This window comes from Microtus oregoni, unplaced genomic scaffold (assembly GCF_018167655.1).
Source record: "Microtus oregoni isolate MIOR12 unplaced genomic scaffold, Mior012 000071F_ref0000514, whole genome shotgun sequence".
Taxonomy (NCBI): domain Eukaryota; kingdom Metazoa; phylum Chordata; class Mammalia; order Rodentia; family Cricetidae; genus Microtus; species Microtus oregoni.
The window spans coordinates 474,739-491,827 of NW_024543978.1; the positions used below are offsets into that span (position 1 = coordinate 474,739).

The following is a 17,089-nucleotide window of genomic DNA, read 5'->3' on the forward strand; positions in this document are numbered from 1 at the left end:
TATCATCATCATCATCAGTATTTTATAGCACTGGAGATTGACCCCAAGGCCTGGAAGAACATGCTGAGCAAGCTTAATCCACAGTACTTAAATGAAATTTCAAATAAAATGTTTAACCTGAGATATAGAAGTTAAGTCAGAGGTGAGATTAAAAAAAGTCAGGTGAAGCAAAGAGTTTGATGTTTGAGAGGAATGTTCACATATGAAGTGTCACTGAAAACAGCAGAGACTTTTCATGCCTATGCCCAGGGAGAAGAGCCTGGAGTTATGATTTCTGAAGCACTATTGGAGCCCAGTCAGTAGGGGGCGCCCTGATGTTGCAGATACGGAATCTCTAGGTCACCGGCTCTGAGTGTGAGAGTATACAGAACCGCATCTGGGATATGACAGACAGGCCTAAACAGCCTAATATCCAGACCTTGTTTCATGAGACTTTGTTGAAGCTGACTTTGAACTTGAAATCCTCCTGCCTCCACTTCCTCAGTGCTGGGACTGGAGGCATGCACTACCTATCTAGTCAGGCTTTGACCTTTTCATTAAAATCAGTAGTCTTCACACTTGAGCTCCTCAAGGCCAAAGGAAACACTCCACCCCATCTGTTCCTTACGTCAAGCAATAAATGAAGTCAATGCTGGAAGGCTCCAGAGCTCATGGTTCTTGTGCATTTTAAGATGTACTGTTTGAGAAGGCTGGAGAGATGTATCAGAGGCTAAGAGCCCTGGCTGCCCTTCTAGAGGTCCTGAGTTCAATTCCCAGCAATCAGATGGTAGCTCACAGCCATCTATAAGATCTGATGCTCTTCTGGCCTGCAGGCAATGCAGGTGAACACTGTATGCATAATAAACAAATAGACCTTTAAAAACAAAAAAGGTGTGCTGTTTGTGCCCTTTCCGGTGGGCACCAGTGACAAGCTGTGGATAGTAGGTGTCCCATGTCTCGTAAGATAGTCCTGCTTGTAACTTAAATTTTTTGTTTTTATTATTTTTGTTTACATGTCTGTGTATGTGAATGTATGGCACTGCATGCCCAGGAAAGAACAGAAGAGGGCATCAGACTCCTTGGAGCCAGAGTTAAAGGCGATGTGGGTGTTGGAAAACAAACTCAGGTCTTATGGAAGAGCAACAAATGCTCTTAACTTCCGAGCCATCTCTTCAGCCCTGCTTGTACCTTTATTTTATTTTTTGAGACACTGTAGCTTTGGCTGTCCTGGAACTCATTATGTAGACCAGACTGACCTCCATTACAGAGATTTCACTGCCTCTGCCTCCCAAGTTCTGGGATTAAAGGCATGTACCACCACTGCCCAGTGAGAGTTTAAGTGGAGAATTTCACAGATCCTTGTGAACCAACCAGGGTGATGTGACTTCAGCGGATTGGCATATTCAGGTTGGAATCTATAGAGTAGATTCAGGTTGTTTTGGGAACCTGTTTAAGTGTTTCTATTCAAAACTGAAGTATTGCTGGGTGTGGCGGTTCATGTCATTAATCCCAGCACTTGAGAAGCAGAGGCAGGAGAATCTCTCTGAGTTCAAGACCAGCCTGGTCTACATGGTGAGTTCCAGGAGAGCTAGGATTACATAGAGAGACTGTAAGCATTGCAGCAAGGATGGAAAGGTATTGTTGGACCCTAGAGCCCAATCACCAAGGAGGAGTTACCCGAGAAACCATTCTCACACCACAGTTGTTGTAAAAGCATGAGGATTTCATTAATTCTGTCACGACAGGGTCTTTCAGTATTCGAGAAGCCAGAAAGACCCCAAATAGCTGGTACAGGCTACTTTTAAAGTAAAAAGCCACAGAAACAAGGTGTGTGTGGGGGAGCCTGGGAGTTGTTCTTTAACTATTATGATTGGCTTATTAAAAAGGCTACTGGCAATGATTGGTCTGAGCCATGGCTGGAGGGCAGTTGCCAGATCAGGTGAGATAAGAGGAAGCATTTGAGGGTTACTTTGACCCCTTTTCCAGGGACTGAGTCAAAACATCAGGAACTGAGTCAACATCTTAAAGGTTATCTTGCCCCAATTTCTGGAGAACGTTCACAAAGACTCAGGGAGATGGAAAGTTCCCAACATTTCAGTACATGTGTGGGTAATTGTTAGATTCCTGGTTCCCAGGGGAGGGGGGGCACTACTGCTGAGAGGGCCTCAGAGTTGTCAGAAATGGCTTAGAGTTATTCTAGAGTTCTACATTATCCTGGCAGTTGGGAGCCAGGAATACCACAAAGTCACCATAAGCATAGCTGCTTACAGCCCAGGTCCTGGGAACAGTTTCCTCAATGCAAGGGTAAGCGGTGGGTTTTCCCAATGAAGTTGTTACAGCTCTTCTCCACTAGTTCCTTAGTGTTATATTTCTACTCAGCACAACAAACCTCACTCCAGGTTTATTGAGAATCCAGGAGGGTGGCTGCTTTTGTTGAGAAACAGCAGCAAACTGAACAGGGTACAGATTTCATGTAGGATTTCTTGGGGCTGTGGGTGGTGCTTCCCAGGTGGCTTGGGACTGGTAGATTTTTGTGGGCCGATTCTGGGGCAGCTCAGGGATTGGTGGGATTCTGGATTCACGTGGATTGGTGCAGTTTCAAGCCCTGCAGCCTGACTGTGCTGGGGTCAAGTCAGGGTCAGAGTGTCTTTTCTCAGTCCAAGTCTCCAGTCTAGTCAGGGGCATGGCATTTTTTTCTTTGCCCCCCTTTTTACCCTACGTTCCCCTCTTTTTAGTTTACTAATAAACAATGGAGGCCTGGAAGGGGCAACATCATTAGACTACTTCCTGCTGCTTGGGGGCATCGAGGTCCTTGGAGCAGTCTGGGTGCCTCAGACCTCTGGCTCTGTAAGCTAGGGGCTGATAACCCTGTAATAGTAAGCGGTTAGAAGTCTGGTTAGAAATCTTCTGAATCTGTTGTTGAAGAAATCCAGACAAGAAATTTCTAGGGCATGGTGTAACTAGTAGGATTAAGAAAAGGAGAAGAGGGATTAAGAAGGGTAGCATCCAGTTCCATATTGGACTATCAGTGATCCACTGGCCAGAGGCTTCGAGCTGTTTGTTACATTTTTTAAAGATTTGTCTGAAGTTGTCAGATTTTATTTTTCACTATACCTGATTGGTTAGCATAGAAGCAACATTCCTCCCCAGGGAAGAGACAAAGTCTACCTCTTTGCTGTTAGTAAATATAATCCTATGGTGGCTAGCAAGTCTGTTTGGCACTGGAGGGTTAGGATGGTCTGAGCCACCCATTGGAGATCCTGCATGAACTGTGAGGAAAGCCAATGGGAAATAGCTAGGGAGGGAGGTAGTTAGTCCGCTGCTCCAGAGGTGACACCAGCAGTTATGCCCAGGGCTGCTAGAACAGGCATGACCTGAATTGCTCATTTCTCATACTGTGATGCTATAAACCCAGGGATGGGAATTGGCAAGGGTTCTTCACTGGGTACCCTGCTAGCTTTGGAAAAAGGAACACCAGGGCACAAGTCCCAGACCACCTTGCAGGTAGGCAGTGGTATACTTGATTGCGGAAGAGAATCGAGGCATTGTGAGTGTTTGGACATAGGAGCTGGGTGGTAATACTGAGGGTTATGGGATTACTACAATCTGCAGAATCCAGTTTGAGCACAAAGTGTGTTCCTGGGGGGTTAAAGCAGTCTGTGAGAGAGAGATGTGGAAAGATATGGGGTGGTAGTGATATTTGGCTTGGAGCAGTTAACAAGCGGCGAGGTGAGAAAATCAAAAAGACAGTGGGTGAAGCCCCAAATGGTGATGGTGAGTTTGACCCGGGAAGGACGCATAACCAGCATCCTGCAAAGCCATCAGTCACAGTATTATTCAGTAGATACACGGAAGTTAAGGTCTGAAACGAGGTGTATGACAGGGAAGTAGGATCAGTACCATCAAAATGGGTGATACCAGAGATGTCAGGGCCTCTGGGGAGCTTTGGACCACTTTTCCTACCATGTGTATACACAGGGGTTCAGAGAGTGGGATGTGTACTCTGTATTTTAGGCGTGCCTGATAGGCAACTGATAAATGCTACAGTAGTTTACCAGTGACCCGTCTCCCATTTGGGATTCCATAGGTCCTTAATTAGGATAAAAGATCACTTTTTCTACAGAAAAGGTAGAACCACCTTCCTGTTGTGTGGGGTTTTTTTTTCTTTTTTCGCTTTTTGGGAGGACCCTCCACCCAACTCCCAAAAAAATCACACACAGAGGCGTATTCTTAGTTATGAATGCCCAGCCTTAGCTTGGCTTGTTTCTTGCCAGCTTGTCTTAATTTAAATTATCCCGACTACCTTTTGCCTCTGGACTTTTATCTTTCTGTATTTCTGTATACCTTTATTTCTTTCTGTGTGGCTTGCTGTGTAGCTAGCTGGGTGGCTGGCCCCTGGTGTCCCCTTCTCCTTGTCTTACTCCTCAGCCTTTCCTCGGTTCTCCTTCTATTTCTACTTTGTCTGCCAGCTCCGCCTATCCTTGTTCCTGCCTCGCGATTGGCCATTCAGCTCTTTATTAGACCATCAGGTGTTTTAAACAGGCAAAGGATCACAGCTTCACAGAGTTAAACAAATGCAGCATAAACAAAGTCACACCTTAAAACAATATTCCCCAACACCTTCCTGAATATGCATCATGTCTTCTATAGGACAACTAAGAGCGGTGTAGATCTGGTCAACCTTGACAGTAATCTCTAGTTTGATCATAGAGAAAGAAAAAATAGGGGACAAGTTTTAGAAGTAGATATAGGTGTCACAGGGATAAATATTTCCTTTTGGCAACCTGCTTGTGAGCAGTCTTCAGACCCCACCATGTGAGTGGACTGGTTGAACCATTAAGTATGGTTTAACAACAGCTCCGGGAACATCTGAAACCCTTTCCGTCATTCTAAATTACTTTCTTACTCCTTCAGAACTTTCATCTATGTAAGACTTTCCTGGAGCCTCTTACATCAGCTTCCACATTCTCAGACAAAACTTTCTTAGGCCCTCAGAACTTAGGTTATCTGCAGTGCTTGCTTAAACTTTTTTTTTTTTTTTTTTTTTTTTTGGTTTTTGGTTTTTTGAAACAGGGTTTCTCTGTGTAACAGTCCTAGCTGTCCTGAAACTAGCTCTTGTAGACTAGGCTGACCTCGAATGGAGATCCATCTGCCTCTGCCTCCCGAGTGCTGCGAGTAAAGGTGTGCGCCACCACTGCCCGGTCACATTCTCAGACCTTTATAATATTTTCTTGGACTCTTATGCTACTGGTCTGAATTTTTACCAATAGCCTCTCCTGGACTCTCTTTAGGAATTTCAGTCCTGCCACACAGTGCAAAGCCTCAGTTGCTCTTCATGACTCCATTTCTTTTCGAAACTAATTCCCCAAGTTAACTCTTAATGCAAAGTTTGGCTACCAAGACGAGGTATGTTCCTATTTGAGTACATGGAGGTTCAGCTTCAATACCTTATTAAACAAGCACTGCTTTTTAAATTCTATCATAAACCCTGTTTTTATAATTTTTGTTTTCAGGACAGCAACTGTCATACAAAAATAGAGAAAACAGGCATAGGTCATAAGCCCCAGCGAAGGAGAGACGGATAAAGGAGTTATAGATGGAATCAGCCTTTGATGGCTTGATATGGAACAATTTCCTGACCCTGTTAGGACGAGCTGTTGGTTAGAGGTGTGGGTCTCTTGGATGATAAACATCCCTAAGTAAGAGCTGCTCCAGGCAGGTATAAATAAGAATTAGAGGAGAAAGCAAGTTTAGACAGAAAAGATTTGGGGTCATTTGCTTGTGCAGTGGCAGAAGTTGTCATCACTGAGATCAAGCATGCCAGTTTTGGTCATTTGAACTGTACTGAGGCCAGAAACTTTAATAAAATCGGAGTTCGTGGAAGAAGAGGTTTGGAAGAGTCGCAAAATGAACTCCACTGGAGAGAGTTTCTGTAAGCTCCAGGTGGGAGCTGAGAGACAGGAGGGACAAGATCTCAGAGGCCCAAATGGGATGGGCTTAAGGAAGCTGTGTGTGTGTGGGGGGGGGGGCGGTTTTAGCAGTCAACTCCTAGGGGGAGGAGGCTGGAAAACAGGGAGGATTCCAATAGAGGGAGAGGAGCAAGTGTCTCCCCCGCACCCCAGACAGGGTTTCTCTGTAGCTTTAGACCCTGCCCTGGAACTCGTTCTGCGTACTAGGCTGGCCTCAAACTCATAGAGATCTGCCTGCCTCTACCCTCCTGAGTTCTAGAATTAAAGGTATGCACCACCACCGCCTGGCGAAAAGAAAGTGTCTTAATGAAAGAGTTGCCCACATGGTGGAGTCCCAGAGGATGTAGCCGGCTCCTGGAGCCAGTGAGGACATTTACCAAGCAGACAAGGAGAGATAGATGGTTCGAGCAGGCGGAGGGAAGAAGCAGCTGAAGAATTTGGAGCCAAATATGATCAGTGGCAGAAGCCAGCAGAAACAAGTGATCTGTACACATCTTAATAGTCAAATCAGCAACTTGAATCATTTTTAAATGTTAGGGCATGGGTACTATGCAGGGAAGCAAAACTACTGTCGAGTTGATGAGTCGGAGATCCTGAACGAAGTGGTAGGTTCCATTGGTTTTTAACTGCAAGTATGGGGTATTATAGGGAGAAGTGGGGAGCAGAAGATTCATTTTCAGAGGTCAGAAATGGGAAGCGTAAGTCCCCTGAGGCTTTGGGGAGAGAGTGGGTATTGAGTCTGAGTTATATATTTGGTGGTGTTTTGTAGTTGAATGATAAGGGGGGTGGTGTTAGGCTATAGAGGGATTTTAGGTTTCCCATACCCAGGGCATTCCTGAGAGAGCAATAAAGGAAAAGGTGTGTCAGATTGTGTGGTTTGGAGGAGGAAGAGGAGAATGGCTGGTGAAGCTAGGGTCAAATAGATGTGGGGAGCAAAAGAAATAGTGACCCCCACTTTGGCTAGGAGGTTCCTTCCTAGCAAGGGGATGGTACCACTAGGAAGAAATGAGTAAGGCGAATAACCCTAAAGATACAGTTAAGTTGTGGAGTTTGATGAGCCTGGTAAGGCTTCCCCTTATTCCAACAGCAGAGGAATGAGAAGGGAAACTCAGTCAGGACCGAAGAAGTTGGCCCAGTATCCAGAAGGAAGGAGATGGATTGCCCTGATACTGTGATAACTACCTGAGGCTCCCTGTCTGAGATGGCGGAGGTCAGATGAAGGGCGATCCAATCTTGAAGTCCTCATACCTTGAGGGACATGGGGACAATCAGCAAACACCCCAGTGCCTTCTTGATGGCACTTTGGACATGATCTGGGTAATTTACAAGGGTTTAAGTTTGGCCCTAATATCAGGGAAACTCTGGGGAAAGAAGTGGGTCATAAGGAGAACCCCAGTTCCCATCTGGGGTCTCAGGTCCAGGTTGGTGTATTGTAAGAGGGCCTTTGCAAGGCAGTCTAGGAGTTGAGGTGGGTTTTCATGACTTTCCTGGGTGATCCCTTGGACTTTTTCATAATTTACTGCCTTAAGGCCAGTCTTGTGGAGAGCAGCCAGGAACAAGTTAAAAACCTATTCCTAGCTAGGATGCCCCCTGGGGTATTGTAATCTCATTCAGGGTCCTGGTCAGGGACTGCCCTAGCCTCAATGGTGTCATCAGTTTGGTGCAGTTTATCTGTGTGGCCCTTCCACGGTCTCAGATGCACCTGTGCTTGCTCCTCTGGGAGAGATCGTTGGTGAGAATCATATAAACATCATGAAAGGTGAGGGTATAAGATTGGGTAATTATTGGATACCTAATGGGTTTTAATAAAGCAAGGCCTTATATGTGATAGTTGAGTACTCTGTTTTACTGCCGCATACTCAGCCCTGACTGAGTGGGCAGCCTGCCACTGAGGAGGGAGAAAGGAAAACCAGAGAGGCTAGAGGGAAAGAGGAAGGACTACTAGTTGAAGCTGATAAGAGGGAGGTTCACAAGTGTGGTAGAAAATAGTGGAGAAATCTTCCTAGCTGAGAGTTGTTTCCTCCTTGGTTGGTTTATCCCAAAATAACATCACCCCACATAGTTCCTTTAAGATTACTTAAGTAGCCTTTAATCCCAGCACTTGGGAGGCAGAGGCAGGCGGATCTCTGTGAGTTCGAGGCCAGCCTGGTCTACAAGAGCTAGTTCCAGGACAGGAACCAAAAAGCTACAGAGAAACCCTGTCTCGAAAAATAAAAAAAAAAAAAAGATTACTTAAGTATAAGTATAGACTTTTAACTATCAACCCCAGTGTTACAGATTTTTCAGATTTGTAACCTTACCCAATATACTTATATTTGATGTTGTGACTCAGATAAGCTCCCCTGGTGCCTATGTTCCCCCTCATGGTCTGAGCCACCCTGGGATACCCACAGACTCGTCTTCCGACTCACTGATGGCTCAGCACCCCATCTACCAGTGGAATCCGGTAACCTTCCCCTTTGGTTGGTGTAAACGTTTTCCTGAGTCCAAAGAAGTGGCTGTTGAGTGTCTGACACCCCTCTGGTATTCTTGGAGGCAGAGGTACCCCCAATCATGGTCTTTAAGGCTGTTGCCTGTCTCTTCACTTGACTCCATCCCACTACTCTCTAAACTGCAATTCTGCAGTTTCTTTAGATCCAACTAGGCTATTGTGCCTCTTCCTGCCCTCTTCTCCCATCTTCTCTCTGGAGCTGCCTGGAATCCCACAGTTCCTCTATGCCCTTGTGGCTTTTTCAACCTCGTTCCTAACCCTTTGCCATGGGTAAGGTATCTCTTTCCCCTTAGAGCTCAGTTTTTGTCTTCACCTTCTAGCCTCTACAGAAGCCCTGGTACCAGGTGCCAAGTCTCTCCTAAGCAAGCCCCGTTGAGTGTGTTGACAACCTACTGATGGCTTGGTCCTCGTTTGGTCCTCCCTGAGTCCTGGGGACACCCATGACTACAGGATGCAGTAACATTTTCCCTCTCCTCTCTCATCCATGGGAATGGTGTCTCCCACACTCTCTCATTTCCCCTTGGGATGCTCTTAGGAAACCTCCAGCCTCTACACCTTGCACCTGACATGAAGGACCCTAAACTTACTCACTTTTGCAATCAAATTTGGCATCAATATCCCTTATAACCAATCTGAATGGCTGCCTAACAGCATTCTAGGTCCTAATTTTATTTGGGACCTTTACAAATACTGTGAGCAATCAGGGAAATGGAGATTCCCCTTTCCCTACATTCAGGCTTTCTCTTTTTTTCACTCCAAGCCCACTTTGATTTTTGGTTGATCTCTCCCACTCTCCCACTGTGTGAATGGCCAGTCTTTTCAGTTACCATTGATGGATCTGTAAACCTGTTGTAAAGTGGGAGCTGGAAGCCAGGCCCAATGGGGGAGAGAGCAGAGGAGTAGGCAGCTACAGTACACATGTACCTGGCACACACTCCTCCCTAGCTAGTGCATCCCTCGGCTCCTTTCTGCAGTGTTCTCTGTTGTGTCTAGGGCTCAAAAATTTCCTGTCTTTAAGTCTTTGTTCTTAGCTTGCTGGATTCAGTTTTACAGGGATTCAGGTGTGTTTTAGATATGAATGGCATTATAATGTTTTATGCTGTTCAACTTAAATTAAAAGCTGGCTCTGGAGTTGGGGTATGGCTCCTCCTCTAGACCTAAGCATGCTTGTTTAAAAGGTTTTCTCCAAAGTCTCTGTCCCATATCAGGGAAGCCACCCACTATGTGACAGAGAAAGGAGAACAAGACAAAATAAAGGAACAGATTATTTGCAATGGGGACTAATGATTGTTGCTCATTTTGTATGTTTTTGGTTTTGTTCCAGCTCTCCAAAATATTTGCTAAGGTACAAATCTTACTTCAAGAGGGACCATGTCTCAAAAACAAGCAAAGAACCAAACAACAAAAACCTGAAGTATCGCCAGGTGGTGGTGGTTGTAGAAAGGAGCTGCGTGCTGAATTCCTGCCACCCAGCTCCCGGCCGCCTGGCTAGCTTATGCCCCAAAATAATGACACACAAACTGTATTCATATAAACACTGCTTGGCCCATTTCTATTAATGTGTGTAGCACCACGAGGTGCGCTTACCAGGAAGATTCTAGCCTACGTCCATCCTGTGTCGGAGCTTCATCGCGTCTGCCCTGGAGAGGGAAGCCATGGCGTCTGAGCTCACTTCCTCTTCCTCCCAGCATTCTGTTCTGTTTACTCCACCCACCTATGTTCTAACCTATCAGGCCAAGCAGTTTCTTTATTAATTAACCAATGACCTTCCTCCATCAGTGGTGGTGACAGCACACCTTTAATCCTAGCACTCGGGAGGCAGAGACAGGTAGATCTTTGTGAGTTTGAGGCCAGCCTGGTGACAGGCAGTTATAAAACCTGAAGTATCTTGAGTGAATGAACTGTGGATAAAGCAAATACCAGAATTTGAAGGGAAAGAAAAGCCACTTAAGTTTTTGATACTTCTGTATCATTTGTGCAATATGGTAGCATTCACCCCAAGCAATTTCTTGTCTCCCCAGCCCTTGGACCCTTTCTTATACTAACTTGGCATCTTTGTCCCCTGTGATGGTAAGGTGCTCCCCGTGCTCCTAAATAATAGCACAGGTTCTTCTAGGTGAAAGGGCAGTTGTCCATCCCTGGGGTGTGTCTCATGATCCCCAGGACAGGTGCTCTGTCCTTTCCAGAGAGATGTAGGAAGACTACCCACTTGTCTGTTCACTGCATGATACCATTCCCCAGTGCCCAGTGAAAGAAGCTTCCAGTTCCAAAACATAGCTGCCAAAAAGCTACTGGAAACAGATGACCAGCTGCCATAATTCTGCTTTGATGAAGTTGGCATGTCGCCCACAAATGTCCTTTTGATGTTGAAAGATTTTTGAATTTGAAACCTAGATCACTCCTGTCAAACCTCTTGGGCTTTGGAAGACTGCCTGTCGTGTGCATAACCATGACAGACTGAACCCCATGAATACCATCACTTTACCCCTTTAGTTATACCTGACTCTTATCCTATGGTGGTTTGAATAAGTATGGCTCCCATGGACCTTGACCTATAGGGAGTGGGACTGTTAGGAGGTGTGGTCTTGTTGGAGTAGGCGTGGCTTTATTGGAAGAAGTGTGTCACTGTGGGGACAGGCTTGTAGTCTCAAATGCTCAAGCTGTACCCAGTGTGGTATAAGTTCATTTCCTGTTTCCTGTGTATCAAGGTCTTAGCTACCTTTCTAGCACCATGTCTGCCTGCATTTTACCTTGCTTCTGCCATAGCAATAATGGACTAAGCCTCTGAAACTATAAGCCAGCCCCAATTAAATGTTTTCCTTTATAAGAGTTTTTGTGGTCTGCTGCTGCTGGAGCTTTGCCAATCTGGATGTCCTTCACTGTCACCTGGGGCCATGGAGACAACCAAACCTGGTCTGTTGTTGATGATCATGTTGGGGTCTGTGGTCCTACCACAGCCATGGTCTGTGTTGATGTCCGTGGCCCATGTTGCCACCAAAGGCCATATGAAACATGGGGTCTAGGTTGAAACCTGCGGCCTTGTTAGTGTCCAGGGGCCATGCTGCTGCCAAAACCATCCTGATCTTAGTAGCCAGGACTGCCACCTGGAGCTTGGGTGTTGACCAGGCTGAACTGCTGCCTAGGGCCATGTCTAACTAAGTCTGTGGTCCAGCCGCAGCTGGGGTCTGTATTGAAGTCTGTGGTCCAGGTTGCCACTGCAGCCTTGGTGGAGTCTGGGGGCCATGCTGAAGCAGGGGCCATGCAGATCTGGGTGTCCTGTGCTGTCACCCAGGGCCATGGTGTCATCTGGGCCAGGATACTCCTGAGGGCCATGTCTGAGTCCATGACCCTATAGTGGCCAGGGTTTGGATTGAGGTTATGTGGCTCCTTGTTGCCACTGAGGGCCATGAATGTGCCCAGGATCAGGTCAACCACCTGAGTCCAGATTCGTGTCTGAGGGCTATGATGCATGCATATCTGAGTGACCTATGCTGCTCCCCAGTTCCATTGTAATGTCCGGGTCAGAGCTGCAGCCGAGAGCCAGGATCTGTGCTGATGAAGTCTGAGGCTCCTGTTACCACCGAAGGCCATGTAGACGCTTGAGGTCTGGGATCATGTTGGTGTCTAACGGCCACACTGTCACCGGAGCAATGCAGGGGACATCCAGACCCAGCTGCTGCCAAGGACCATGTCTGGGTCCATGGTCCTGCCATGGCTGGGGTCTGTGCTTGGGTTCAAGCACTGAGCAGGACAAAGTGAATTGTCTGACCACCAGATGAGTTTCACACAAGTGGTCAGACCCAAATAGTTCCAGCCATCTTTATACATCAGAAACAAGCATGTTTTTTCATACTAACAAATATGTTTTTCCATCTTCCAATGTTAACCTCTGGCAAAAACAAGTATGTCAAATATGTTTTCTCCCAACTTTTACATCAAAACATTTTTTTTTTGTTTTTGTTTTTCAAGACAGGGTTTCTCTGTAGCTTTGGTGCCTGTCCTGGAACTAGCTCTTGTAGACCAGGCTGGCCTCAAACTCACAAAGATCTGCCTGCCTCTGCCTCCCAAGTGCTGGGATTAAAGGCGTGCGCCACCACCGCCCGGCTACATCAAAACATCTTTAAACCAAAAGCATCATTTTGCTAATGTGGCCAGATATCAAGCCAGGTACATCCTGTCCTTACAAAACTAAAAGGTGATTGGCATAGACACACATTTTCAAGAACAACAATCCCTTTCAAAACATATTTACAGGGATGATTTGCCTTGATCTTGTCAACACTGTATTAGAACAGCTCCTGGGGTCTGAAGTGACAGCTGGCATCCCCAGACAAGAAGCCTGAGAAGCATCAACTCCCAAAGAATTTTAGGGGAAAATATTAGAGAAAAAAATGGGGTTTCTAAGAATGATAATATCTGTCTCATGCATGATTGACAAAATGACACTAAAACCACCAAGAGAATTATCAATATTAGGAGAGAGAAGAGAGCATGCAAACTGGGTGGTCCCAGCAGTATTCTCCACTGTCTGGAAGTCCACTGGTCCTTGCCTAGTGAGACTGTCCCCATGGGCTTTTGCCTCATCTGGAGACTCGTTGGACAAGGACTCATATACTAGTCTGAAAGTAGGCTGCACGACTCCCAACGGCGTACCTTTAATATATATTATTACATATATGCATACATATATATTAGCTAGATTTATTTATCTTATATCCCAACTGCAGTTTCCCCTCCCTCCTCTCCTATTTCCTCCCACCACCTCCCCTTCTTTATATATTTTTATATAATATATAAATATGAGGGATGAAGACTACAGGCTAGGTTGTTTAACCTAACTTTTTATTTTGGGTGAGAAAATAGCTTTGTCTACCGATGGACATTGTTTTTGGTCTGGGTACGTTAACTGTTGTATATAGATTTCTGTCTAAAACCTCAAGTCCATTATGATCTCAGAAGTGCTTTAGATGTCTTGCCCAGGAACAGGGCTGATATCCACCTGCCATTTGCTGTCTGAGTGGGTCGTGACCTCATACCTCCTTAGCACATTTGTGCTGCAGGGCCTGTCCTGTCCCCTGTGGTGAGGGGCTCTACTGTTGTCTCCACTCTGTTCTAGCTTGGCAGCCTGTGTGCTTGGTGGATGCTGACCCTTTGCATGAACTCTGCTTCCTTCTACCTGGATCCCTTTCATGGCAGATGTGTTTCATGTAACTGTTCTCTTCTTCCCCCCACAGAGTCTATAGAAGACGCAGCTGCAAGACTCCCAGATGAACAACCGGAAGGAAGATATGGAAATCACTTCTCACTACCGGCATCTGCTTCGAGAGCTGAATGAGCAGAGGCAGCACGGAGTCCTGTGTGATGTGTGTGTTGTGGTGGAGGGCAAGGTCTTCAAGGCACACAAGAACGTCTTGCTCGGGAGCAGCCGCTACTTCAAGACACTCTATTGCCAGGTACAGAAGACATCTGACCAGGCCACCGTCACTCACCTGGACATTGTCACAGCCCAGGGCTTCAAGGCCATCATTGACTTCATGTACTCTGCTCACCTGGCGCTCACCAGCAGGAATGTCATTGAGGTGATGTCAGCTGCTAGCTTCCTGCAGATGACTGACATCGTGCAGGCCTGCCATGACTTCATCAAAGCTGCACTGGACATCAGCATCAAGTCAGATGCCTCAGACGAACTCTCTGAGTTTGAGATTGGCACCCCAGCCAGCAGCAGCACAGAGGCGCTGATCTCAGCTGTGATGGCTGGGAGGAGCATATCCCCATGGCTGGCTCGGAGGACAAGCCCCGCCAATTCTTCTGGAGACTCTGCCATTGCCAGCTGTCATGAAGGAGGAAGCAGCTATGGGAAGGAGGACCAGGAACCTAAGGTTGATGGCCCTGATGACATTTCTTCACAGGCGTTGTGGCCTGGAGATGTAGGCTATGGGTCTCTACGCATCAAGGAAGAACAGGTTTCACCATCGCATTATGGAGGCAGTGAGCTTCCATCTTCCAAGGACACTGCAATTCAGAACTCCTTATCAGAACAGGGTGCTGGGGATGGCTGGCAGCTCACAGGCCGGAGGAAGAATCGGAAAAACAAAGAGACTGTCCGACATATCACGCAGCAGGTGGAGGAGGACAGCCGGGCTGGCTCCCCGGTTCCCTCATTCCTGCCCACATCGGGATGGCCTTTCAGCAGCCGAGATTCAAGTAAGCCTTTCTGTGACAGGCTGGGCGCAGGGGACCCAGGTCACTGTGTTGGCTGCTTCCTGGCTGTCGGTGAAGTGGCACATTCCCATGCTCACACTATCAATCTCTGGGAGTCCATGCTCACACTATCAGTCACTGGGAGTCCATGCTCACACTAACGGCTTCCTATGCTAACCTGTCACTGGCAGCTCACACTGCCTACAATTCCGGCTTCAGAGAGGTCTGAATCTCTGGCCTCCGTGAACTCCTGCACTCACATGCACATACCAGCACCCACATACTTAAATTTTTAAAACTTTTAAATTTTACTTTTTTTAAAATATTAACTACATGCGTATGAGGTAGAGTAGGGATTACATGGGCACATGACTCCAGGTACCCACAAAGGCTCTGGCTTCTGAGCAGATGTGAGCTTCCTGGTGTGGATGTTGGGAGTCGAACTTGGGTCCTCTGAAAGAACAGTATATGCTTAACTGCTGAGCCATCTCTTCAGCCCCCTTTGCCTTGTGAACATTTTTAACGGAGCAGCTCACTGACATTAAATATATTCATGTTGTACTACTACCCATCTCCAGAACTTAAAATAATTTTTATTTTATTTTATATGGATGTTTTGCCTGCACTTATGTATGTGTGTCTTGTGTGTGCTTGGTGCCAGTGGAGGTCAGCAGAGGATACCATATATACACTGGGACTGGAGTTACTGATTGTTGTGAGCTGTCTGTCACAGGAGTACTGAGAATTAAACCTGGGTCCTCTATAAGAGCAACAAGTGCTCTTAACCTCTGAACCATCTCTCGCCACACACTTCAATTTTATTTTTAAAGTTCTCATTGCCCTCTTTCCAACACCGAGCCACCAAGCATGGAGCCAGAGCTTGGATATTTCAAAAGTTGGTTTCACTTAGCATTGCTGCACCTTGGGCTGAATCATTCTCTGTGCCGGTGTCCTGGGGGCGGGAGGAAGTTGAGCAGAATGTATGTCCACAAGGTATCAGAGGCATTTGACACAGTTGTGACAGCCACAAATATCTTCTGACATTGATACGTGTCTCCGAGCAGCCCCCGTTCTCCCTAGGGATGGACTGAACTGAATCAGAAGAGTATCAGTCATTTCCTGATCGTTGTCCTGTGGAGAGGCTCATAGGCAATAGACATGGATAGTGATGTCCGCCTCCTGGATTTCTTATAATCTTTTGTCAGTTCTGACCCAAACCTGGTGAATGCTGAGACTTGGGGGCACGTTTTGGGGTTCACAGATATTGGGGGCCATCCTCCACTTGTCTCAGAATATATATGTGTGCTCAGTCATTTTCCCTGCAGCTGATGGCGCTGGGGGCGTGTAGTCCACGGGAGTCAATGGTAAATTAGTAAGTGGAACAATCCTAGAGCCTGTGGGCTGGAGGTTTCAAATGCAGTCAGCGAGCAGAAGGTGTTTTCAGAATTCAACAAGTGATTTTGGCTGTATACTTTCTTAGTCTTAAATCCTTGGGTTGCCAAGGCAACTGTGAACTGCTTTTGCTTGGGGATTCTGAAGGCTGAGATAAGGATGAGAGGTGTAGGCTGGAGCGTGGGATGCTTCCTGCATGTCATGGTAGTGTGTCATTCGTTGGGCCTCTGCCACCCTGGCAGAAACGTAAATCACGACACTTGATGGAGGTCAGTTTGTTTTCATTAAAGATTGATGTATTATTTATAGGAGAAAGGGCTCTCTCTTTTTTTTTTTTTTTTTTTTTTTGAGACAGGGTTTCTCTGTAGCTTTGGAGCCTGTAGACCAGCTGGCCTCTAACTCACAGAGATCTGAAAAACTTTATCTTTTTTTTTTTTAAGATTTATTTATTTATTATAAACAGTGTTTCGCCTGCATGTATGCCTTTAGGCCAGAAGAGGGCGTCATATATCATTACAGATGGTTGTGAGCCACCATGTGGTTGTTGGGAATTGAACTCAGGACATCTGGAAGAGCAGCCAGTGCTCTTAACCTCTGAGCCATCTCTCCAGCCCTGAAAAGGCTTTTTTCTAAAGACACATGCCTGTTGCCATCAGGGCTTTCTGAGCAGTTCCTCAGAAGTGAAACCTGCTGGTCCTGGCCACTTGTCTTGGCCTCTCTGTGTCTCCATCTCAGCTCCTGTGATTTTCGAAACGAAAGGTCAAATGCATTATAACCCAGCATGTCTGGAAAACAGGTTTTAAAATTGACTTAGTCTATGTGGTAACTGGTGAGATGGTATTAAATAAGCGCATCGGTTGTGCATGTCCATGTGATGGACTCAGGCGAGTCTTTTGGCTGGGGACTCAGCATCTCTCGGGGGCATCCTAAACTGGAGCCTCCCCTGATGGATCTGCAGGTCAGTGATGAGTCTCAGGGTGGTTGTGATGCTGCTATGAGGTGAAATAGTGTCTCTCTCACTTAGGAATGGTGGAGAAACAGTCGAGGGCCCCAGCTA

The 17,089-nt window shown here is 46.4% G+C and overlaps 1 protein-coding gene across 1 annotated transcript in view; it reads left to right on the plus strand.

The window, feature by feature from the left end:
- Zbtb46 (zinc finger and BTB domain containing 46) overlaps window positions 1-17,089 on the plus strand; it is a 68,491-nt gene that overhangs the window by 21,644 nt on the left and 29,758 nt on the right. The window contains exon 2 of the mRNA XM_041641902.1: window positions 13,674-14,643. Within this exon, the coding sequence (XP_041497836.1) occupies window positions 13,707-14,643 (937 nt within the window). The 5' untranslated portion in view covers window positions 13,674-13,706. The remainder of the gene's footprint in view (window positions 1-13,673; window positions 14,644-17,089) is intronic.